A 25531-nucleotide genomic window follows, 5' to 3' on the forward strand; every position below is an offset into this window, starting at 1 on the left:
CCAGTAAAAGTGATGGTAATTAAGTTGTCCCCGCGCTTCGGGGCTGTCCCAGTCACCGTTGGCGCGCAGGTGTACGAAAGCCTAGTGTAAAATGCAAAATGCACACAGAAATGCATATTCATGGGCAAACCTGCCGAGCCCTCAGCGGAGGAGAAAGCCCCGCGAACCCGGAGCTTCGATGTCGCCGCTGGGGTCGAGGTCGCGAGTGGTCGTGGACAAGGGTGGCCGTGGGTGCCCCAGGTCTCTGTGGGCGGCGGGAAATGTGCGGGCCTCGCGTGCTCCGCGCCCGCTCACGCCGCCCAGTCCCAGGCGACAAGCTGGTTTCTGGGGCAACCGGGTAGTTTGTATTTACAGGGATATTGAGTGGCCTGACCATTCGGTCATTGCCGCAGCTCTGGCTCCTGGCAATGGTCGGGAAATGGCTTGGGATGGGTTTTATTTATGCAAGGGCAATTGAGATTCACACCCAGCTAAACCAGAGCAGCCCCTCTCCAGCCCAAGACGCACTTACAAAGGGTTGCTTGTGTAAAATTCCCCATCAGACACACCAATTTGCAAGTAGCAGAAAGCACTGAAGCCTCATCTTTTTTAACTATTTTATTCAGGCTTTTTTTTTTTTTTTTTTTTAAATCTGAAAGCCCAAAATAGACTCCATGTGGTTCTAAGTGAAGTCAGCCCTTGGCTGGCTTTGAAATAGCTCCTGCAATTATGTAAAAGAGCCATTCACCAACAGGACGGAATTAAAAGGGATCTCACCGCTTCCCTTTCATTGCCAGCCTCTCATGTTTGGCTTTTCAAAGCACTTCCAACACGATGTCTTTCTCCAGGACAAAAGGCAGAACAAAAAAAGTCCCCAAACTTGTAAATTGAACGTCAAGGGAACTTTAAACAATTTAAAGCCCATAAATAATGATAAAGGGGACTGGCAAAAAAGGCAAACCCATTCAATTAATAGAGTTTCCCAAGCAAAGATCAAGTGGTTTATAAAATAAAAGTCTTTGGTTTCATTATTCCACTCCTTTGCCATGCGGAAAGGGGAACAGGGGATTTTCTAAAGCGCCCTGAAGGAGAAACACTTTGCCAGACTCTGTGCGCGCAAGACATTCTTATGTAGAAAGTTTTGCTTTTTGTCCCTCGCCCTCAGATTCACAGAAACAAAACAACCGCAAACCAAGAAGGTGAAGGGGAGGAGACTTTTTTTTTTTTTTGGCCTTTCCGCAGAGGAATTGGAAACTGTTCTCCGCAGGCCCTAAGGCCTGGAAACGTGACCCTTCTCACCTGCACCGCCCTCCCACCCCAGCGCACAGAGACCGGGAGCCGCAGCTGCCCGGGCCCGGGGGTAGCCCTTGTAGCATCTGGGGTACAGGGGTGTCCGGCACGGCCTGAGAGCCCTCCGGACGGTGGACGGGGACCCGCGAACCGGGCCCCCTGGTGCCAGCTGCCAGAGCTTGGAGCCTGGGGCTCCCCTCGCTCTCCATGCCGGAGTCGACTCCCGGGGCTGGGGGTGCAGGCGTTGGAAGGCACAGGGGCCGGGTTCTGGTTCCTGTTCCGAACAACGCTAGGGGTGGGGGATGGGGAGCTCGGGACCACCGGAGGGAACTGCCAACCTGGCGCCTTCGCCCTCAAAGTCCAGCTCCCGCGCCCATCACAGCAGGCCTTCCTGGGCACAACTAGACCCGGCCAGGGGGTCCTCATCGGATCTGACCAAGCGCCCACCTCGCAGGGCTCCGGGTCGGGAATAGGGAGCCCGAGGCAGAGACCAAGTTGGGGGTCGGGGCGGCAGGACTGCAGAGGCGGCTGAGGCTGGGACCTAGCGAGGAGTGCCGCAGGCTTGGGGTTCGCTGCCGCCTTGCCGAGGACTGGTACAGTCTCGGGGTCTGGGAGGCGGCGCCTGGCAGCAACCTCCAGGCCCTGGGGCGGTAGGGAGGGAGCGAGGAGCAGGCCGTGGGGCGCCCCTCACCAGGATTTTTCTCCCCCATCTGCTCCCCAGGATCTCGTGGCCCCACCTTTGGGGACTTCAATCGCGCCCCGCCACTCGGCGGCGCCCGGCTTTCATCTCCCCGCACAGCGGGCATTGTTTGCGGGACTTCACAGAGATGCTAATCCCGCGGCCGCGGGCAGAGGGCACTGAGGGGTGAGGGGGTGCGCCGGCCCGACGGGGGCTTCGGGGATCGCCTCTGCGCAGCCCTCCTGGGGTGCCGGCTCCACTGCTGTCCCCGGGCCGCACCTGCCTGCCTGGAAGTTGGCGGCACGTCGTGAGGGGCACCGGGTGGACACAGGCGGCGCCCCATGAATGATGAAGGAGGAAGCGGCTGGCCAGCGACGGGTGGCCCCGGCTCAGCTGCGCGCCCCGCGAACTCCAACGCCCCGAAGAGGCAGGGTGTCCAGGAGAGGTTGGCCAAGAACTCGGCGAGTCAGGCGCTGCAGCCGGGGCCTCGAGGGACACCCCGACTCTTCCAAACCAGCCCCCTAGCCCCAGCCGGATCCCCTGCAGGGTTGTTGTCCTTTTAAGAGGTCGAATTCTGCCTCCAATGCATTTGCTTAACTCTTTAGAAATCACACTGAAGGGAGTAAGAAGGTATTTGGATCTGCAGCTGCCCACATCAGGGAGGCCTTCTGACTTCTATTCTGCAGAGACTGAATACAAAGCAGGGATTGCTGTTAGCCAGAACTCCAAGAAATACCTGCAAAGTGGAGCTCCTACTTCCTCTGATCACTGCTCCTTCCACTAAGCAGACCTGACCCAGAAAGCATGTCACCAGACAGAGGCAGGACATTGGGGGTAAACGGAGGGGAGAGGTGTTGGCTACAGGAGGAAGAATTGGAACGGCCGCTGCCTCCCCTGATGAGGAAGGCTGGTGGGGTCACTGCACAACGTTCCCTCACAAGTAAGCTTATCTGGAAAACTCAGGGATGGGGATGCCTGTAACTGACCAGCCTGGCTCACCAGGGCGTTATTGTTGCTTTAGTTGCTGTCCAGTCTATTCCGACTCATGGAGACCTCATGTGTTACGGAGTTGAACTGCCCCATAGGTTTTCTTGGCTGTAATCTTAAGGAAAGCAGATTGCCAGACCTTTCTTCAGAGGTACCCCTGGGTGACACTGAACCTTTAGGTTAGCAGCTGAGTGCAAACTCTTTGTACCACCTAGGGATCTTTCACTGGGAAGACCATCCTGAAAAAGGTCCCACTTTCCCCAGGAGGGAATAGCGAGGGAGTGGGTGCTGATGGGGGTGGGAAGGTCATTCTATTGATCAGCAAAGAAATGGAGGCAACCCAAGACACCAGCCCCCTCCCAAACAGTAAAGAGGAACACTTCGCTTCACTCCAAGCGCCCACCTGGGAGAACCAGGGGAAGACTGCCTGCTGAGAAACCACTGGAGGGGGACCCCTTAATCCTGGACTTGTTAGGGGGACTTGAAAGCCACTGAGAACCAGTGCCAAGGAGAAGGCAAAAGAGGACAGTCGGGAGAGGCTGTACCCGGGTCTCAACTCCTCCTCCCCTACTTGAACCCTGTCCCACCCCCTGTTCCATTGTTCACTGGCCTGGGGGCAGGGTGCAGGTCATGGGCTCACTAGGGGGTGAGCCGGTTTCTTTCAGACCTGAGAAATCAAATGTAGGCGGGCAGCTGTATTTGCCAGGTTTGGACAGTCTCAAATCATTCCGTAGTTAAATCGCGCACGTTCTCTGCCCTCGTCAATCCCTGCCATTGCCCAAGGGGCCCGAATGGGCGGGGAGGAAGGACAGCATCCTTGTTTTGAGACCTTTAATTGTCCCCACTGCTTTGGGTTCCTGAAGTGTACAGTCCCTTCCAAGTGGGGATCGAAGAAATGATGGGGAATGGCGGCCTTCTTGGCCTTTGAAATGGAAGAACCTTTGCGCTTTGCCAACTGCCTGTTAACTGAGGAAGAAACCAGGAATCAATTTGCATGACTTTAGGGCAAACAATTACATCTCCCTTATGCGTGTGGTCTGAGGTTTCCAAACTTTAGGAAAAGAAGGAACCAGGAACGAGGTCAGAGAACAAACCCTAAGATCCCACAGAATTTCCATCCAGCAATCAGCCTGCTAACGGCAATGCCAATCAACTTGGGAAACAAGAGAACGAGGAGAGTGCAGTTCTTTGAGGCTCAGTGGGAAAATTCCAGAAGACTTCCGAATGTTGTCCCTAGTGTCTCCCTCGGGGTCACTTCTGGGTTTTGTAGGAAACCAGAGCATGTGGCATGCTGTCCCCTTGTGTGGGTTTGTTTCTGTCGAGGGAGTGGAGCTCTTTTGGGGGAATGATGAGCACAGAGTTAAAGAAAAGGTGTTCGTAGCTTCCTATGTAGTGTTTACACGATGAAGTTGTAACGCCGCTGCACACACATGTCATTTTCCTGCAGGTCCTTCACACCCTCACACTTCTGGGGGAGGCCACTGAGGTAAGAGTAAGGTGCATGGTTAGCTCCAGAGGACATTGTCACTGTCCCCGGAGAGGGAGAAGGCTTGGGGGCTTGGGAGCTGCCTCTGGAGGCTGGGTGGCTGCTCTGACCAGGCCACAGCAGGGTGGTCAGCCACAGCAGGGTGGTCAGCCACAGCAGGGTGGTCGGCCGCAGCAGGGCTTTGTGAAGACGCCTCTTGCAGCCCGTCTGCCCCTCTGCTCTCCTTCTCCTGAGTGTGTGAGGATGTTGGTCTTTGCTGGGATGAGAAGTAAGCAGCAGTGATCCAGTGTGTCCATCTGTGACGACTGTGGGCGTGCAGCTTCCTAAGGAGCAGAAACTGATCAGGACGGCTCAGAGAATGAAGGTGACGGGGCCTCGTGGGGACCAGCTTTGAGTCACTCATTGAGTTTAGGGACTCTTCTGCTTACCCTACCCTGCTGTTTTTTAATTTATTTTTAAGAAGACAGATATTCAGGAATCTATTTGTTACTGTGAAAGCCTGGCTTTATTTCTTGGTTATATATTTTTTTCCTGGTTCTCCAATTTTTTGCAGGAAATTTTATTTATTTATTTTTTAGCTGTGTTTTGCACTTAAACTGAAAAAGAAAAACAAAAAACTCAACAAAACAAATACAACTCAAAAGATGGGAGCCTTCTTAAGGTTCAGCTTCATTCTAGCAGAAAATGCTTCACGTTCAGTCCACCCAGAACATTGCAAGTTATTTGAAAATGTGTACTTTCAAATGTACCGAACTGGGAAATGTATTGTGCAAACCAGTTTATTATTATTTTTCATTTACGTTTTATTTTAATAATCTAACATGATTCGTTTCTGTACACAGAACTCAAGTACTACTGGTTTTAATAAATCAGTGAAGAAACGCAGGAAACAGTTTTTATCTAAAGCTTCATAGTTTCAGAAGAGCTGAAAAACACCCTGGCTGTGCTGGGTGCTCAGGGATGAGCACGCCCCCTATGGGCCATGTCAGTAATGGCACCTGCTTCAGGGCCTGTTTGGGCCCGGCGATTCTACCCAACAGACAGATGTCGGGGCGCCACTTCTTGGGGCGGGGGGGGGGGGGGCGGGGATTAAAAGGGGTGAGAGGATCTTTCTCATGCCTGAAGTTGGGGAAAAAAAGATTCTCAGTTTCTTTCCGTTATACGTTTAGGCCACAGGAGAAGCCTTTGTCTTAAGTGATTGCTGAAGGTATAAGAAATACGACCAGATTTTGAGCGTGAAAATAGAAAATCCACCTCGGTCCTCTTTAAAACCCGTGTCACGCTGTCAGGGCTCCCTGACTCGCCCTAAGCAGGGCCTGGAAGCCGAGGGATAAGAACTCTGACATCTGCCCGGAGCGCCCTAGGCGCACAGCTCCCCTCGCCCCAACCTCTGTTGTTCCCTCCGCGAAATGGTCAGAAACCCTGCTCCCTTCCACCAGCGACCTGACCTCGGCCCTAAAGCTGGGGTCACGAGTCGTTGTAGGGAATGAACTGGATCGCGCAATCTTGCCTTGGCGGAGCGCCAGGTAGCTAAATTGTGACCTCACGGCCCCCTCCCCTCTGCGCTGCTGCCTGGGTGGGAGCGGGGCGGGGCAGGGGAAGCCGGGGCGCTCAGAGCAAGAACATCACAGGACTCTGCGTATTTAAAACCAAACCGAGGCCCCCAAGCTGAACAGATGCAGCTGGCATCTGACCTCCAGGCGCTCCCGGGAGAGCGAGGCCGGGAGCGCGGCCGGGTGCCACGCGCTGAGGCTGGCGCAGCGTCCGCCCGGACCCCGAGCGTCCGCAGCTTGCGCTTAAAGCCCAGTCCCGCATCGGTCCCGAGGAGACGATTTTTACGTCAATTCGTATTATTTTGTTTTAAATAAAGATGTATAAACTCTGTTTTACACAAAGCTTGAATACGTTCCTCTTTTGGGGTGGGTTAGGCTCCTGCTTCCGTCCCCTGCATCCCCAGGCCCCAGGGTTGGGGCTTTGAACACCGCCGGGGCGTGGAGGTGGGGTGGACCAAGCTGGGGGCGGGACCCCGGCTGCCGGCGAGGGTCTAAGGCCGACCTCGCCCCCTCTCCTCCCACGCCCAGGGCTCTGAGCTCACCCCCGGAACCCTGGCTCGACGGCGCCCCCTTCGGACCGCGGTCGGGATCGGCCCCTCCGAGCGGAGGAGCGGGTCTGCCCCCCAGCTGGGGCGCCAAGGGGTTGCCCCGAAGGTCCCCGCGGGGACTCACCCCACGCAGTTCTGGACTTGGGGTCGCTGCGCGGCGGGGTCGTCGTTTCCACTCGCGCTTTTATCTCCTCCCGGCGTTTTTTTTTTTGGTTTTGTTTTTTGAAGGGAGCAAACACCCCCAGTTTTAATGCGGTCCAATTATCGCGTTTGCACGACTTAAAGTGTTACTTCTTAACTCATTTCAATCTAGTAAATATGCTTCGGCAAGTAGCTAATTTCTCGGGGATGGCTTCGCCTCTTCATTTGCATATAAAGCGAGCGGGGGCCGGCCCAATCTCGGGGTGTGCGCATCCCTTCTCGGGGGGCGCAGGGCGTGAGCTCCTGGGCCTCCTTCTGGGGGTGGAAGGAACCTGGGTTTGGCCCGAGAAGGCGGAGGCCGGGGTCCAGGAATCGGCCAGGGCCGTGGCGGCAGGGAGGGCGGCCACCTCGGCCCCTCCCGGAACGCCCCCACCCAGCCTCCCTCCTTTCGGGGAGGGTGTCCCCTCGGTCGCAGGGCACATTTATCCTCAAGTGCGTTTATTAAATCATGTCTGGAGACAGCTCGCCGCGGATCCAGAAGGGGAAATCGCCAGGCTGCTTTGAGCAATCTCCTGGCTTTAAATTCCGAATAAAAGTCTCAAATATTCCTGGGTCAGAGGGGCATCGTCTCATTAAAGCCACTCTCGTCCCGAAACTGCAATGCAGACATTAAAGTGCAGTATTTTTCAATTAGAGCTGACGAATTCAATCAAAATTCCATAGATTAGGATGAAATGAGGCATGGGTCATTTACAGGGGAATTTAATTGCCGAGCCATTAGACAAATAGTATATTTGCCATTCGCGCGCGATCCATCATTTTCGACATCAATACCGGAGCCGTGCGCCCGGCCGCAGCCCGGCGTCGCTGTAAACACTCCCTTCCCCGGGTCCTCTGATTATATCTGATTTCATTTAGGGCCATGGGAATTATAAATGCTCACGCAATCAAGTTCATTAGGACTTCAAATCGCATTTCTGATTGGGATTGCTCGCCGCCGTTCTCCGTGCCTTTCAAACCCCAGGACGAGGCTTTGCAAAACAGCTTTTGGAAAGGAAAGCTCTCCTCCTTTTGTCTCCCGACTCCCCCTTCCGCCTCCCCCCGGGGCAGCCCCGCGCTGCTCGTGTCCCTGTCGCAGGGAGCAGTCCCGAACCCCCATTCCCCTGGGAGCGGGGCTGGGGAGGGTGGGACCGGACCCCCGGGCCCCTCCACCTCGGTGGGGGCTCCCCAGGCTGCCTGGAGCAAGCCGGGCTCCCGCGCCCCCGACAACGCCCCCATCCCATCCCGGGTGACCAGTGGACGATCAGGAGTCCGTGGCCTGGGCCGGGCGCCAGGGGAGTGGGGTTAGGGAGGGGGGAGGGCAGGCCCTGCGCGTTCGCGGACCCGAGTGGGTGCCAGCCCCATCTCTCCTACCCCTACCCAGAGCTGGGCTGCCAACTCCCAGGGTGACTGCTGGGGTCCCAGGACCCCGAGGCCTGTGCCGGGAGCCCGGGGTGAGGGACGGGGTCCCGCGCGTCCACGGATCACAGGGGGTGCCAGCCCCACCTCGCCCACCCCCACCCGGCGCCGCGGGGGAGTAAGGCCCCCGCTGGGCGCCCTTGGGGCCCGCGGTCACAAGCCTGTGGGCAGGGATTGGAGCCCAACCCAGGTGCAAACCAGGGGAGCCCTTCCCATGCTGATCCCTTTCACCCCAAAGAAAGCGGGGAGGCACCCTGCGGAGCAGTTCCCTCTTCCTGTTAGCAAACCCCAGAGACAAAGGAGCAGGCTGTTCGGGGGAGAGCTTGCCAAGAGAGACTCCAGACATCCCTTCCAGCACAGCTGAAAAATAATAGCTTAATATTGACTGCTTCTCATAAAAATATACTTTCACAGAGACACGGTTACAAGAAAAAAAACCTTCATTTTAGCCCGTACTTTGTGCCGGTCGCTGTTAGCTGCCTCAGTAATTTAATTGGAATGAAAGGTGAGAAATGTGTCATTTTTGAAGAATTTATGCATCACTTCCTAGAAATCTCATTGGGTTAACTAGGAGCCTACTGCGTTCTGTTTAGAACTCATAATCACATTTTTATGTGTCTGTATTAGGAGTTAATGTGACCTCCTGTCTTTAGTGGATAAAAAAAAATGTTCTCTTCATAACATCTGTATCAGATTCTGGCTTGCATAAAGTGTACTGCAACCCCGTTTCCCCCAATGTTCTCCGAACTTACCAACTTTGCTAGGAGAGGAAAAAGAAAGGTGAATGGGAAAAGTGCCTACCAAATGAATAATCACACTCCGAATTAAAAACGCGCATTAAACGTCCTGGATAGCAAATACTGCATTCTCAATCATGTTTATTGCTTACAAATTGCATTACAAAGAAATCTACTCTCTTTATTGGAGTGATTAAGCAAAGAACGTTAGGACTGCAGAAATACCATTCCGGAAGATTGGATGAGGGCTGGAAACCCAGCCAGTTACACTGCGATGGCAAATGTATGATTTTGTTAAGGAAATGCCTGACACTCAGATGAGGACTGGGATGTCGTTACGGCATCATAAAGGAGTCAGCTTTTTTTTTTTTTTAAATCGTATTTATTTGTCAACATATTGCCTATAAAATGAGCATATTTAATACAAAGGAAGCAAGCCAATTTAATAATCAATATTTTCATTATGGAATTTTTTTTTTTTGGAGCAGCGCGATTCTGTATCACATACTCTACGAATGTAGTTTTCCTTGCTCCTGTGCCTTTATCATGTGAGCTAAAATCTTCCTGTTTCTTCCTCTAATTCTAGGGAGAGCAGGTTGGTGGGAGCCCGTAAGTCGTTTGCTTATGGCGCCACCTGCAGGATTCTACGAAAATGAATTTTAATACCGCAATCCAACGTTGGGCTCTAGAAATGGACCTCAGGCCTATTTTAGCAACTTAATGAAATTCATTTTTTGTTTTAAAACAGAAATGTATTGATTTAAAAAAACTTCTATTTATTCATATTGTTTAAAATTTTTATGGTGCTTTGAGTGAAAGTTTACAAATCAAGTCAGTCTCATACAAAATTTATGGACACCTTGCTATATATTCCTAGTTGCTCTCCGCCTAATGAGACAACACACTGTTTCTCTCCACCCTCTATATTCGTGTCCATTCAGTCAGCTTTTGACCCCCTCTGCCCTCTCATCTCCCCTCCAGACAGGAGCTGCCCACATAGTCTCATGTGTCTACTTGATCCAAGAATCTCACTCCTCACCAGTATCATTTTCTATCCTATAGTCCAGTTCAATCCCTGTCTGAAAAGTTGGCTTTGGGAATGGTTCCTGTCTAGAGCTAACAGAAGGTCTGGGGACCATGACCTCCAGGGTCCTTCTAATCTCAGTCAGACCATTAAGTCTGGTCCTTTTATGAGAATTTGAGGTCTGCATCTCACTGCTCTCTTGCTCCCTCAGGGGTTCTCTGTTGTGTTCCCTGTAAGGACAGTCATCGGTTGTAGCCAGGCACCATCTAGTTCTTCTGGTCTCAGGCTGATGTAGTCTCTGGTTTATGTGGCCCTTTCTGTCTCCTGGGCTCATAATTACCTTGAGTCTTTGGTGGTCTTCATTCACCTTTGCTCCAGGTGGGTTGACATCCATTGATGCACCTTAGATGGCTGCTTGCTAATTTTTAAGACCCCAGATGCCTTTCTCCAAGGTGGGATGCAGGATGTTTTCTTAATAGATTTTATTATGCCAGTTGACCTAGGTGTCCCCTGAAACCATGGTCCCCAAATCCCCACCCCTACTATGCTGGCCTTTGAAGTGTTCAGTTTATTTAGGAAAATTCTTTGCTTTTGCTTTAGTCCAGTTGTGCTGACCTCTCCTGTATTGTGTGTTGTCTTTCCCTTCACCTAAAATAGTTCTTGTCTCTCCCTTGTAAACATCAAAGAATATTTTCTTCTCTGTTTAAACTATTTCTTGAGTTCTTATAATAGTGCTCCCATACAATATTTGTCCTTTTGCAACTGACTAATTTCACTCAGCGTAATGCCTTCCAGGTTCCTCCATGTTGTGTTTCACAGATTCATCATTGTTCTTTGTCAGTGCATAGTATTCCATTGTGTGAATATACCATAATTTGTTTATCCATTCATCCGTTGATGGGTACCTCGGTTGCTTCCATCTTTTTGCTATTGTAAACAGTGCTGCAATGAACATGGGTGTGCATATGTCTGTTGGTGTAAAGGCTCTTATTTCTCTAGGATATATTCCAAGGATTGGGATTGCTGGACCATATGGTAGTTCTACTTCTAGCTTTTTAAGGAAGCACCAAATCGATTTCCAAAGTGGTTGTACCATTTGACATTCCCGCTATCAGAGTATAAGTGTTCCAGTCTCTCCACAACCTCTCCAACTTTTATTATTTTGTGTTTTTTGGATTAATGCCAGCCTTGTTGGAGTGAAATAGAATCTCATTGTAGTTTTGATCTGCATTTCTCTAATGGCTAATGAACGTGAGCATTTCCTCATGTATCTGTTAGCTGCCTGAATGTCTTCTTTAGTGAAGTGCCTGTTACGTCCTTTGCCCATTTTTAATTGGGTTATTTGTCTTTTTGTTATTGAGTTTTTGCAGTATCATGTAGATTTTAGAGATCAGACGCTGTTCAGAAATGTCATAGCTAAAAACTTTTTCCCAGTCTGTAGGTAATTGTTTTACTCTTTGGGTGAAGTCTTTGGATGAGCATAGGTGTTTGATTTTTAGGAGCTCCCAGTTATCTAGTTTCTCTTCTGGCGTTTGTGCATTGTTAGTGACATTTTGTATACCGTTTATGCCAAGTATTAGGGCTCCTAGCGTTGTCTCTATTTTCTCTTCCATGATCTTTATCGTTTTAGAGTTTATATTTAGGTCTTTGATCCATTTTGAGTTAGTTTTCATGCATGGAGTGAGGTATGGGTCTTGTTTCATTTTTTTGCAGATGGGTATCCAGTTATGCCAGCACCGTTTGTTAAAGAGACTGTCTTTTCCCCATTTAATGGACTTTGGGCCTTTGTCAAATATCAACTGCTCACATGTGGATGGATTTACGTCTGGATTCTCAATTCTGTTCCATTGGTCTATGTATCTGTTGTTGTACCAGTAGCAGGCTGTTTTGATTACTGTGGTGGTATAATAGGTTCTAAAATCAGGTAGTGTGAGGCCTTCCACTTTGTTCTTCTTTTTCAGTAATGCTTAAGTATCCAGGGCCTCTTTCCTTTCCATATGAAGTTGGTGATTTGTTTCTCCATCTCATTAAAGAATGTCACTGGAATTTGGATTGGAATTGCATTGTATATATAGATGGCTTTTGGTAGAATAGACATTTTTACAATTTTGAGTTTTCCTATCCATGATCAAGGTATGTTTTTCCACTTATGTAGGTCTCTTTTGGTTTCTTGCAGTAGTGTCTTGTAGTTTTCTTTGTATAGGTCTTTTACATCTCTGGTAAGATTTATTCCTAAGTATTTTATCTTCTTGGGGGCTACTGTGAATGGTATTGATTTGGTGATCTCCTCTTTGAAGATCTCTTTGTTGATGTAGAGGAATCCAACTGATTTTTGTATCCCAATACTCTGCTGACAGCTTCTATTAGTTTCAGTAGTTTTCTTGAGGAGTCCTTAGGGTTTTCTGTGTATAAGATCATGTTATCTGCAAATAGAGATACTTTTACTTCTTCCTTGCCAATCTGGATGCCCTTTATTTCTTTATCTAGCCTAATTGCTCTGGCTAGGACCTCCAACACAATGTTGAGTAAGAGAGGTGACAAAGGGCATCCTTGTCTGGTTTCTGTTCTCACAGGGAATGCTTTCAGGGTCTCTCCATTTAGGATGACGTTGGCTGTTGGCTTTGTATAAATGCCCTTTATTATGTTGAGGAATTTTCCTTCAATTCCTATTTTGCTGAGAGTTTTTATCATGAATGGGTGTTGAACTTTGTCAAATGCCTTTTCTGCATCAATTGATAAGATCATGTGGTTCTTGTCTTTTGTTTTATTTATATGATGGATTACATTAATTGTTTTTTCTAATGTTGAACCATCTCTGCATACCTGGTATGCATCACACTTGGTCATGGTGAATTATTTTTTGGATATGTAGTTAAATTCTGAAAGGTATTGATTTTAGGGTGAATCTTGGAGTTTGGAGAGTATTTGGATGCTCCTAAAGCTTACTTAAACCGAGAAATATAGTATTGATTAGGGCTGAAACACTGGGGCTTCAGAATATCCTAATTGCACATAGCAAATCTGACTAAGGAATACTTTATCCCTAAAACAATGGAACAAAAGGTGCAATAATCTTGGTTTATCACTCGGTCCTGGGGCAGCCCTGAAAATATGAAAAGCCAGCCCTCTCAGTGAGCTAACAGCTCCTGCAATTGCTGTGATCCAGTGCCTTAACAACCACGCGTGGTCCGGAGGAGGCTGGGTCCCTGGAGCAGACCAGCTCATTCTCCAAACCTACTTTTTACACTATTTCTTTAGGGGGTCAAGTGCTCATTGCAAAAGTTCAACAGCTTGTGCTATGAACATCTGTCTAAAGGGCCATTTCCGAGGTTGGAACCTGATAATTATATGCAGTGACTGGGGCAGCAAATGCTTCTGAGACTTAAGGAGTCAGTAGTTTTGATTTTCTTCATGACATGATGAATGGATGATGACTCAGTAACATAAAACGAAATTAATGCAGAGTTGCAAAAGGATAAACACTGCGTGATCCCCCTGATACAAAATATCCAGGTTAGGCGAGTGTAGAGACTAACACTGATTTAGGCTCACCGGGGGTGGGAGGAAGGGAGAAAAGGGGGTAACTGCTTAGGAGACACTGAATTTCTGTTAAGGACGATGGGAAATTTGGCAGCGGATAACAGCGACGTTGCACAACGTAGCGAATGTAATTACCATGGCTGAGTAGTTTACACAAAAGTTGTTGAAATGGCAAAAGTTTTCTTACGTGTATTTGTACCACAATAAAAACATTACACTGACACCAACGCACTGAGAAGATGCTGCCGTTAGAATTTTAAACACAAGGCGTCATAGTCACGCTGTGTCAGTGGGCTGTGGATGGTGTCTGGTGGTCATCTCATACTGCTCAGGGTCTGGTTGGCACAGAAAGAGGAGGACCTCCCCAGGACCACTGTGAGTGTGTTTCTGAATTCTCTGTGGTCAGGTAACAAGTCCTAATCAAAGATGTCCCATAAAGTTTGGAGGAAAAAGACCCTTCTGCTGTCTTTTTTAGTGGAAATAGCAGGTAGAGGCAAAATTTACCCTTTTTTTTTTTTTAATAACTTTCTGAGTTTTGAACCATGTGAATGTATCATTAAAAAATAAATTGGACAGGAAATAACAAATGTTGGAGAGGCTGCAGGGAGATCGCAACTCTTATGCACTGCTGGTGGGGATGCAAAATGGTACAACCGTTTCGGAAAATGATACAGCGCTTCCTTGAAAAGCTAGAAATAGAATACCATATGAACCAGCAATCCCACTCCTAGAAATATATCCTAGAGAAATAAGAGCCAACACACGAATAGACATATGTACAACCATGTTCACCGTAGCATCGTTCACAATAGCAAAAAAGATGGAAACAACCTAGGTGCCCATCAACAGATGAATGCATAAACAAACTGGTACACACACACAATGGAGTATTCTGCAACCATAAAGAACAACGATGAATCTGTGAAGCATCTCATGACATGGATGAATCTGGAGGGCATTACGCTGAGTGAAATAAGTCAATCACAAACGGACAAATACTGTGTGAGACCGCTATTATAAAAACTCATGAAAAGATTTACACGCTGAAAGAAACAATCTTTAATAGTTAGCAGGAAGGGGAGGGATGAGGAAAAACACTATCTAGACGATAGATAAGTGGCAACTTGGGTTATGGGTAAGACAGTACACAATACTGGGGAAACCAGCACAACTTGACCAAGGCGAGGTCATGGAAGCTTCATAGACACATTCAAACTCCCTGAGGGACTGAGTTACTTGGGCTGAGGGATTGGGACCATGGTCTTGGGGGACACCTAGCTCAATGAGTATAACATAGCTTATAAAGAAAATGCTCTACATCCTACTTTGGTGAGTAGGGTCTGGGGTCTTAAAAGCTTGTGAGCGGCCATCTAGGATACTTCACTGGTCTCACTCTTTTGGGAGCAAGGTAGAATGAAGAAAACCAAAGATACAAGGGAAAGACTAGTTCAAAGGACTAATGGACCACAAGAACCATGGCCTCCACCAAACTGAGTCTAGGACAACTAGATGGTGCCAGGCTGCAACCACCAATTCCTCTGACAGGGATCACAATAGAGGGCCCTGGGCAGAGCTGGAGAAAAATGTAGAACAAAATTCTAGCTCACAAAAAAACAAAAAAGACCAGACTTACTTGTCTGACACAGACTGAAGAAACCCCAAGAGTATGGCCCCCAGATAGTTTTTCAACCCAGTACTGAAGTCACTCCTGAGGTTCACCTTTCAGCCAAAGGTTAGACAGGCCCATGACACAAAACAAGACTAAATGGGCACACCAGCCCAGGGGCAAGGACTAGAAGGCAGGAGAGGACAGGAAAGTTGGTAACGGGGAACCCGAGGTGGACACACGGGAGAGTATTGACATGTCGTGGTGTTGGCAACCACTGTCACGAAACAATATGTGTATTAATTGCTTAATGAGAAACTAATTGGCTCTGTAAACTTTCATCTAAAGCACAATAAAAAACAAATTGGATATTTCATATAAGTGGGATCATACATTTGTCCTTTTGCAACTGGCTTATGTCACTCAGGATAATGTTTTCAAGGTTCGTTTGTACAGAGACCAAAGGTTACTAGCCATTACCAGGGGAAAGAAGGAGGAAGAAAGAAGAAGTCCTTGCTTAGGGGATACTGAGCTTCTGTTAAGGGTGATGGAAAAACTTGGAACAAAGGAGTGTCGATGGCTGTACAGCATGGGGAACGTAGCCAATGTCACTCACCTGTACGTATAAAATGTTGAAATGGCAAATACATATATATATATATATATCTCCTCTACTTTACCAAGCATGATATTATCAGGAAAGAGGAAGACCCTCAACGAGATGGACTGACACAGTGTCTGCAACAATAGGCTCAAACAAAGCAACGATTGTGAGAATGGTGCAGGACCAGGCAGTGTTCTGTTCTGTTGTACATAAGGTTGCTATGAGCCAGAACTGACTCGACGGCACCTAACGACAACTATATATATATATATATATGTATATGTATATGTATATGTATATGTATATGTATATGTATATGTATATGTATATGTATATGTATATGTATATGTATATGTATATGTATATGTATATGTATATGTATATGTATATGTATATGTATATGTATATGTATATGTATATGTATATGTATATGTATATGTATATGTATATGTATATGTATATGTATATGTATATGTATATGTATATGTATATGTATATGTATATGTATATGTATATGTATATGTATATGTATATGTATATGAAGAAGAACCTCACATCAGAATTGGAGGATGGCTCATTAAAAACCTGCAATATGCAGATGACACAACATTGCTTTCTGAAAGTGAAGAGGACTCAAAGCAATTATTGATAAAGATCGAAGACCACAGCCTTCAGTATAGATTACACCTCAACAGAAAGAATACAAAAGTCCTCACAACTGGACCAATAAGCAACATCACGATAAAGAAAGAAAACATGGAAGCAGTCAAGAATTTCGTTTTATTTGGATCCACGATCAACGCCCATGGAAGCAGCAGCCAAGAAACAAAGGATGTATTGAATTAGGCAAATTGGCTGCAAAAGATCTCTTCCAAGTGTTAGAAAGCAAAGACGTCACTTTGAGGACTAAGGGGCACCTGACCCAAGCTGTGGTATTTTCAATTGCCTCATATGTATATGAAAGCTGGACAATGAATAAGGAAGACGGAAGAAGAATTAATTGATGCTTTTGAATTACAGTGTTGGTGAAGAATATTGACTATACCATGGACTGCCAGAAGAATGAACAAATGTGTCTTGGAAGAAGTACAGCAGAATGCTCCTTAGAAGCAAAGATGGGGCAACCTTGTCTCATATGCTTTGGACATGGTATCAGGAGGGATCAGTCCCTGGAAAAGAACATCATGCTTGGTAACGTAGAGGGTCAGCAAAAAGGAGGAAGACCCTCAGTGAGATGAATTGACACAGTGGCTGCAATAATGGGGTCAAACATAGCAAAGAGTGTGAGGATGATACAGGACCGGGCAGCATTCTTGTTGTACATAGGGTCACTATGAGTTGGAACTGACTTAATGGCACCTAACAACAACAAATACATATATATATATTTACATAAAAAAATAAATTTGAAAATAAAGAAAAAATTAGGCCTTCTGGAATTGAGTATATATAATATAAAGGAGAAAAATGATGATGTTCAAAATGAACAGTATAAAAAAGAAGTTTTTTTAGATTCTGTTATGGATTGAATTACATGCCCCCAAGATACGTATTGTAATTCATAACCCATATGCCTGTGATTATAATCCCATTTGGGAATGGGTTATCTTTGTTATGTTAATAAGGCAGGATTACTGTAGGGCGTGGTGTCTTGAGTTAATCTCTTTTGAGATATAAAAGAGAGCAAATAAAGGAAGCAAGAGAGAGTTGGGCTGAGACAGATGCCAAGGCACATGGAGAGCTCCAGGGAGCCAGGAAGCAGAAGCTGAAGATACAAGGACCTTCCTCTAGAGCCACCAGAGACAGAAGGCCTTGTCCTAAAGCTGGCACCCTGAATTCGGACTTCTAGCCTACTAGACTATGAGGGAGTAAATTTCTGTTTGTTAAAGCCACCCACTTGTGGTATTTCTGTTATAGCAGCACTGGATAACTAAGACAGATCCTTTAAAAAACAAACAAACCCAACCCTCTGCTATTGACTCGGACTCCTAGTAACCCTATAGGCCAGGTAGAATTGCCCTATAGGGTTCCCAAGGATGTAAATCTTTAGGGAAGCAGACTTTGCACCTTCCTCCTGTGAAGCAGCTGGTGGGTTAGCAGCTGAGCACTTAACCACTGCACCACCAGAGCTCCTTAATAAAAAATACTGGTGTATATTTTGTTCTCTGAGGAAAAGTAAGCTAAGGTAATTTTTCCTCAAGTTAAAATGCCTTTTAGGATGTTTATTATCAATTAACTTACTCCCTCCCTTCTTTTTTCCCTCTCTTCCTGTAATTTTTTTTTTAATTAAATTCTGCACAACTGTAAATGAAGCCTGTCCAGTTTGATGACTAAGGTAGCCCTGAATAGCCACACTAACCTATTTTGTCCCACCTGGTCATGGCCATGACTTGGGAACAACATTTAGCACATCTCAACAGCCACTAGAACCAAGATGACCCCAAACTAACGTCTAGTGCCAATTTATCCCTTATTCTCTGGCAGATGTGATGTCCCTGATGAGTTGGGGGTAGGGTAAAGGACTCTTGATTTCTTAGGAAGCATGGTTCATTGCTCTGTAACTGTTGCTTATTGGTCCACGTTGACCAAGAGTCCTAAGCTGGAGGGACTGGACATTGTATTCCGTATAGAACTAGACATGTAATTGACCAGGGTATTGTAATTGACTAGTTTGTAACTGACTAGGACACTATATCCCATATACAACTAGACATGGTGTTGACTAGGACACTATATTCCATATACAACTAGACATGGTGTTGACTAGGACACTATATTCCGTATACAACTAGACATGGTGTTGACTAGGACACTGTATTCCATATACAACTAGACATGGTGTTGATTAGGACACTATATTCCATATACGACAAGACATGGTGTTGACTAGGACTTGTATTCCACATACAACTAGACTTGGTATTGACTAGGACACTCTATTCTACATACAACTAGACCTGGTGTTGATTAGGACACTCTATTCCATATACAACTAGACATGGTGTTGACATGGACATTGTATCTCATGTACAATTAGACTTGGTGTTGACCAGGACACTATGTTCCATATATTAGACATGGTGTTAACTTGGGCATTGTATTCCATAAACACCTAGACATGGTATTGACTAGGACATTGTATTCCACATGCAACTAGACATGGTGTTGACTTGGCCAAAATAGAGTGAAGCGGTGCTCATCATAGAAGTCACATGGTTGCCTGTAGGACTCAGTCACAGTGATAGCTAGAGAAGCCATCTACCCTGGGATAGAGCAGTCTTCATTCAATGCAGCGACAGCTGGAAATAAGGTGGCCAGGAAGGGGAACCTTCCCTTCCCATGTCTTCCTGGCCTGTCCAAGACTCCCCACAACCTTCCCTCTGACAAGTTGCCCTTATTCACTTGGTGGTGGGCTGTGCGAGGAGGGCCATGACCAAGTCTGTCTTGTTCATTGGGAAGGCTGCAGCCCGCCAGCACTGGGCTCAGCCCCACCGGTGTTCAGCAAAGGCTGGCTACATGAAGGAACAGAGGACCAGATGGAGGAGTGAATGGTTTATCACCAAGGAACGTCCTGTATTAGCTCTTCCTTGGACCATCTGAATTTCAAAAGAAAATTACTGGGGGTGAAAACAGTGAAAAGGAACAAATTTTCTTCAAAATGGTACAATTTCAGAAAGGCACTTGGGGCTCACCATGAGATAAACGATGCTATTTTAAGCTGTAAAAAAGTTGTTTTTGGAAACTTAATAATTGGTTGTTATTCTTTAGATTTTTAGAAGCATAAAGTCAACATCAGCTTTAAAGAGCTCTGCTTTGTTCTGGGACTCTCCAAAACGTATTTAGAATTTAACCCACTTTAGGAATCTAAGCAAACAGTGTTCTGAGGTGGGGGCAGCAGAACATAGTTGCCTGGGGCAAGTGTGTTCTCTCAGGCTCTTACATGAAGAATTTGGGGAGGACTGGGCTCTTGATGGCTTCTGCAGCTCTGATTTCTTAGTATTCTTACCCCTGTTCTTTGTTCTTACAAAAAACATTGGTATTGTTTCCCATTTCGAATAGTCTTTATTGTGATAATAATGGGGGCAGTCGTGGTTCAGTGGTAGAATCCTCACCGTCCATGTGGGAAAGTGGATCCCCAGGCCTTTCTTCCTGGTCTGTCTTAGTCTGGAAGCTCCACTGAAGCCTGTTCTGCACCACAGCAACACACAGGCCTCCACTGACAGGCAGTTGGTGGCTTCACATGAGGGGCAGGGCTGGGATCAGCCAACGAAAACCTCTGGGCAGGGCTCAGGGCCCAAGCCTTGCAGTCTCTCCGCTCAGTGGGCTGGTGACCAACAGCAGCAGGGGTGTCCTCCAAGCTTGTTAAAAACGCAGCATCCTGGCCCACTTCAGACCTCCAGGGTCCAAGTCCACATTTCATCAAGATTCTATTAGCCCCGTCTTCTCCATTTTATACCAGTTAACCCAGCGGGAGAGGCGCAGACACGTGCATATACGTTCACTTTCCAGATAAGCAAACTGCAGCGCGTTTCAGTTCCGGAGCTTGCCCACTGTTCCTCCATTGCTAAGTGGAGGAGCTTGGATCTGAAGCTGTGTCTGAGTTCAGAGCCCGGGTCTGGAAACCCTGTCCCTACAGTGTTGCCACGGGCTCCATGCCCATCATCCAGTGTGCTGCATCCCTTCCCAGGGCAAAGCAGTCTTCCTAGAGTCGCACTGTGACCGCCGCCACTCACCTGCTCTGTGGCTCCTCAGGAAGTCCAGAACCCTTGGTCTGGAAGCCAAGGCCCTTCTAACTTGCCTCCACCACCTCCGCCTTAACTCCTTCCAGTTTCGAAGTTCTAGGACCCTCCTCTGCTACAGGACGAATGAATCACTATCCCCTCACTGTGCTCTGCACTTTTTCACACAACTGCCTTCCTTCAAGTTTTCCTTTCCATTCAGTGGTGACTCCAGGATGTCCACCTAGGAAGGGCTTGGGGAGAGCCATCTGTTGGGGTGGGTGTAGAGCAGAACCCTGAAGCGGTGTTTATACAGCTCTTTTGTAGAACAGAAGTCCTTGGATGGCTCAAACAGTTAATGCGCCTGGCTGCTAACCGAAAGGTTGGAGATTTGAGTCCACCTAGAGGTGCCTTGGAAGAAAGCCTGGTGACCTACTTCTGAAAGATGAGGCGTTGAAAACCCTATGCAGCGCGGTTCTGCTCTGACCCACACGGGGCCACCAGGGGTTGGAGCTGACTCCATGACAACTGGCTTCAGGCTGTAGGGCAGGTCAGTGGGTGTCAAAGGGCGGGACGTGGGTGGGCAGCTGCAGGAGCTGGGGGTGCTGGCCATTCACTCCCGTGGCTGATCCACCGTGTTGAGCCTGACCATCCCCAAGGCTCAGCTTGGCTACCTCTTTCATATACAACTAGACCTGCTGGCCCTCCTTTCTACTCCCACCGTGGGCTTCACTCATGGCCAGAACTCCCCTTCCAAACTATGACATCCAGCTGGGTGTGCACCCTGTGCCCCGAGGCTCTCCCAGCAGTGTCTGACACGTGGCTCCACTGGAAAAGAAAGAGAGAGCTGCCACTTATCCTTGGAGGATGACCACAGTGCCCTTGGCCTTCAGAGCATCTCAGGCTGAGCTGATTGACTCTCTACCAACCTGTGAATATTCCTGGTGCTCAGCCCCCTGGTCTACTGCCTGGTGCTGGCTCAGTTGGGGCTGGAGAGGGGGTCAGACAGAGGCTCATATGGGGTGAAATATGCTTGGTTTCCACCCCTTCAATGTCCGTCTCAGGAGCCCTAGGCTGTAATGGGCCCAAGGAAAGTACTCTTGTTATGGAAGCAAGTGCCTCTCTGGTGACCAGGCTCCAGCAGGGGTGGGGGACCATTCATAGGAGGCAGAGGGTCTGAGGCTGGGTACCGGCATGTGTGCTGCCAACTCACTAGGGGTGGGGGACAAAACTCAGGAAAACATGTATGCCCTTTAGTTCAACCTAAAATGTACTTTATGATACAAAGTACTGGACTGTGATGTTCATGATTCCGTGTAGTCCCACACAAGCAACCCTGAATGGTAGAAAGGGCTTTTATTACAAATTCCTTTTTGGGTGAACCAGAAGCTCGGCGTGTCTGTGCTCTTCCACAGTCACACGGAGAGTGAGGGGCAGGCAGAGGGGTCCCACCCGGGTCTGCCCCCTGCTCCAGGGTGCTCCTCGGCTACGCGGCCTCCACGTAGGAGGGAGGTGAGAAGGAGCCTCGGTTGCACGGCTCTGGTTTTCAGTGCAGAACCCCCTGTGGCTCCAAGAGCAGATAGTTTTGCAGGGACTTGGGCAGGGGTAGCAGGGGTACGAAGTGAAAACACTTTTTGCCGAACAGCTTCCGGATGGAATAGCGGCAGAGGTGCTGCAGACAGCGTGGGGCGCCGGCCAGCGCGAAGAGGGACTGGTAGAAAGGCTGGTGCATCTGCGAAGAGAAGCAGGGGAGTGTCAGCTGGTGACCCTGGGACAGACGGACGTCCTTGCTCCAGTCACAGGGTCCCTGGTTGCAGGGTAGACCTTTCTATGGCTTAGACCAGATACCAAACCAAACCAGCTGCCATCAAGTCTATTCTGACTCATGGCGACCCCACATGGGTCAGAGTAGAACTGTGCTCCAGAGGGGTTTTCAAGGCTGTGACCTTTGGGAAGCAGATTGCCAGGCATTTCTTCTGAGGCACCTGTGGGTGGGTTAGAATCTCCGTCCTTTTGGTTAGCAGTTGAATGCTTAACTGTTTGCCCCACGCAGGGAACTGAAAAGAGAGGCACCCTTTTGCATGAAACATCCTGTATACTTTTCTCAAGTGCAGTGAGAGGGAACTCCCTCGTGGGTGACTTCTGGTCTGCCCATTCCCACCCATAGCGCCTGCAGCTCCAGGGTGGACCCCATTAATCTAAACCTGTCATGGGAAGCCCTTCCCTTTTGGCAGGGAATGGCTCAGGAGCCCCGTTCTAAGCCAGCCAGCGCAGGTATTGCTCTGGTGTTAGGTGAAGTGCACACAATGAGGCAGTGTGGTTCAGTGGTAGAGTTCTCGCCTTCCATGCAAGAGACCCAGGTTCGATTCCCAGACAATGCACCTCACGTGCAGCCGCCACCCATCTTCAGTGGAGGCTGAACACGTTTCAGTGGAGCTTCCAGGCTAAGAGAGACTGGAAAGAAAGACCTGGCTATCTACTTCTGAAAATCAGCCAGTGAAAACCCTACAGGTCACAATGGTGCGATTCGCAACCAATCATGGGGATTGCACAGGACCGGGCAGTGTTTCATTCTGTCGTCTGTGACTTGTAGGTGACTCGACGGTGGCTAGCAACAGCAAACAACAACAACAACGTGTACAGGACTCGATTCAACGAAACATGATAAGAAAAATTTTCTAGAGGCTTCTGGAAAAAACGCCCTCCCTGTTTTGAGGCTGACAGTTACCTGTGGCCTTTGATGTTTACAGCTGTGATGTCTGCAGCTTCCCCAGTCACCCCTGAAGCAGTAGGGTGAAGCCGACACGCAGAGACTAGACCAGCGTCTCACAAATGGAGCCAAGACCTCTGGATCAGGCGGACCCTGTGTGTACCCCTCTCTGGACACTGGTTACCCGGCCCCTCACATTCCTCAGTCAGCCTGGGTTGGTCTTCTGCTCCTTGCAGCCAACAGCCCCCTCCCTCCATTAGAGCAGTAGGCTTTTGGCTGTGTGACTTTTGAGCCTCCAGAAGCAAAACAGAAATAGACAAATACAATCCCCCTTTCCCCTCTTCTTTCCTTCTTCAGATGTTTCAAACTTACTTGGGTATTAGCGTACAACTCCACATGCGGGTAAGCAGAAACAGGCAAATGTTTTGTACTAAAGCAAGAAAGAAGGGCAGCTTCCTCACCTGAAGTACTTCCTCAGGGATCACCTCCCTCCAGGACTCGGACACACGGAGCTGAGGGTAGGAGTTGAAGAGAACCTCGATGACGGTGGGGGCTGATGCACAGGTTTTCAGCACCTGACCGGGAGAGTTAACAGCTCAGCTGAGGTGGCTGGGTTTGGGGTCCAAGTGGGAAAGGTGCAGGAGGTGTGGGGGTGTGTTTGGTTCTGTTAGAAAGAAAATTCTGACAAGGTAAATTTTATAGCGTTTATTTGGTTTCAGAAAAGATTCATGAACCGGGGTAATAGCTCCCAGCAAAGCCGCGAAGTGCCCCCCTGAAGGAAGCAAGTTGAGAGTTTTTATAAAAAGCAAAAAAGCAGAGAGAAGAAGGGAACAGGAGAGAGAGAAGGACAGAGAGAGAGAGAGAGGGAGGGAGAGGTAGAGAGAAAGGGAGAGGGAGAGAGGGACAGGGAGAGAGAGGAGAGAGGGAGAGAGAGAGAAGGAGAGAGAGAGAGGAAGAGGGAGAGAGAGGAGAGAGGGAGGGGGAGAGGAGAGGGGGAAAGGGAGAGGGGGAGAGTGAGAGAGGGAGAGGGAGAGAGGGAGAGGGAGGGAGAGTGAGAGGGAGGGAGAGGGAGGGAGAGGGAGAGGGAGGGAGAGGGAGAGGGAGGGAGAGGGAGAGGGAGGGAGAGGGAGAGGGAGGGAGAGGGAGAGGGAGGGAGAGGGAGAGGGAGGGAGAGGGCGAGGGGGAGGGGAGGAGGGGGAGGGGAGGAGGGGGAGGGGGAGAGGGGAAGAGGGAGGGGGAGAGAGTGAGAGAGGGAGAGGGAGAGGGAGGGAGAGGGCGAGGGGGAGGGGAGGAGGGGGAGGGGAGGAGGGGGAGGGGGAGAGGGGAAGAGGGAGGGGGAGAGAGAACCTTAACCCAACCCAGAACATTTTCATGTATTTGACATACTATCGGGTCAGGTAAGAGCAGGATGCACAGAATGCTAAAACACACTTACCTGTTCAAAACGGTCTCTTCAGTGTCTGAACTAAGACTTCTGAGCAAGCAAGCAAGCAAACACACAGGCGGAAATGTCACATACAACGATGAGGTCTCGGGAGATAGGAATTTCAAACGAGGGGGCGAGTTGGACTCACTCAAGCCTCTTTACCTCTTTAAAGAGCCTCTTAGCACTGTGCTACACGCTCTGTGGGATCAAACTGACAACAGCAACTCAAAAGGTTAGACGAGCAGCTTGGGGGCAGTGAGTGTATGTTAATGGAGGTTGAAAGATTTGGAAAAGGAGGCTGAGAATGGTTTCACCACTTGAAGGACATAATCAGAGTCACTGAATTGTACGTGTAGAGATTGCTGAAATGGTGTCTCTTTGCTATGTCTATTTTCACCAAAAAAATTTAAAAAATATACAACAAAGTCTTTTCAACTCTTAAACTCCAGCAGTTCTGGAGAATAAAATACAAATTCAACAGGTCTCACCTCTGTCGTGTGACCTGGGCCGAGTTACAAACTCACTGTGCCTTGGCCCCCAGGGGACAACAGTAACAGGAGGATGGATTATTACAGGGATCAAAGGAACGAATACACAAATCAGCACCAAGCAGGTGCCACACTGGACTCTTTCTTATCATTGCAATGGCTGTGACCAACAGTCGGACACGGTGCTTGGTCCTTCCCCTTCCCAGGAGGGATCCTGATGGCATGGCAGGCAATGAGGTTCTGTTGGGAAGTAGTTTGGTCAAGGGTGGAGTTCCCAAGGTGTCCCTCGATTTTCTAATATGTCAGGAAATTGAGAATTGGGGAAGAAGAACTGTTTTACTGCTACATTTCCTCTTGACTTGGCCTTGACATTCTATTTTCACAGTCCCCACTGACAAAGGATTTCTATTTTCTTACCTGCAAATTTACAATTCAAGGCAATCGGCTTCATCTTAAAGATGGCAACATGATTTGTTTTTTTTCAAATAAACTTTTCTTTATTATGGAGTATTTTTGGTGAAAACATGCACAGCAGATCTCACACCTATTCCACAATT

At 48.3% G+C, this 25531-nt stretch overlaps 1 protein-coding gene across 1 annotated transcript in view; it reads right to left on the bottom strand.

The window, feature by feature from the left end:
- Positions 1-21896: 21896 nt before the first annotated feature.
- Positions 21897-25531, bottom strand: part of ASB18 (ankyrin repeat and SOCS box containing 18) — an 82062-nt gene continuing 78427 nt past the window's right edge. Inside the window, exons 6-7 of the mRNA XM_049889036.1 lie at positions 23522-23635; positions 21897-22082 (exon numbers count right to left, since the gene is read on the bottom strand). Coding sequence (XP_049744993.1) covers positions 21897-22082; positions 23522-23635 — 300 coding nt within the window. The remainder of the gene's footprint in view (positions 22083-23521; positions 23636-25531) is intronic.

This window comes from Elephas maximus, chromosome 6 (assembly GCF_024166365.1).
Source record: "Elephas maximus indicus isolate mEleMax1 chromosome 6, mEleMax1 primary haplotype, whole genome shotgun sequence".
NCBI classification, from domain to species: Eukaryota; Metazoa; Chordata; class Mammalia; order Proboscidea; family Elephantidae; genus Elephas; species Elephas maximus.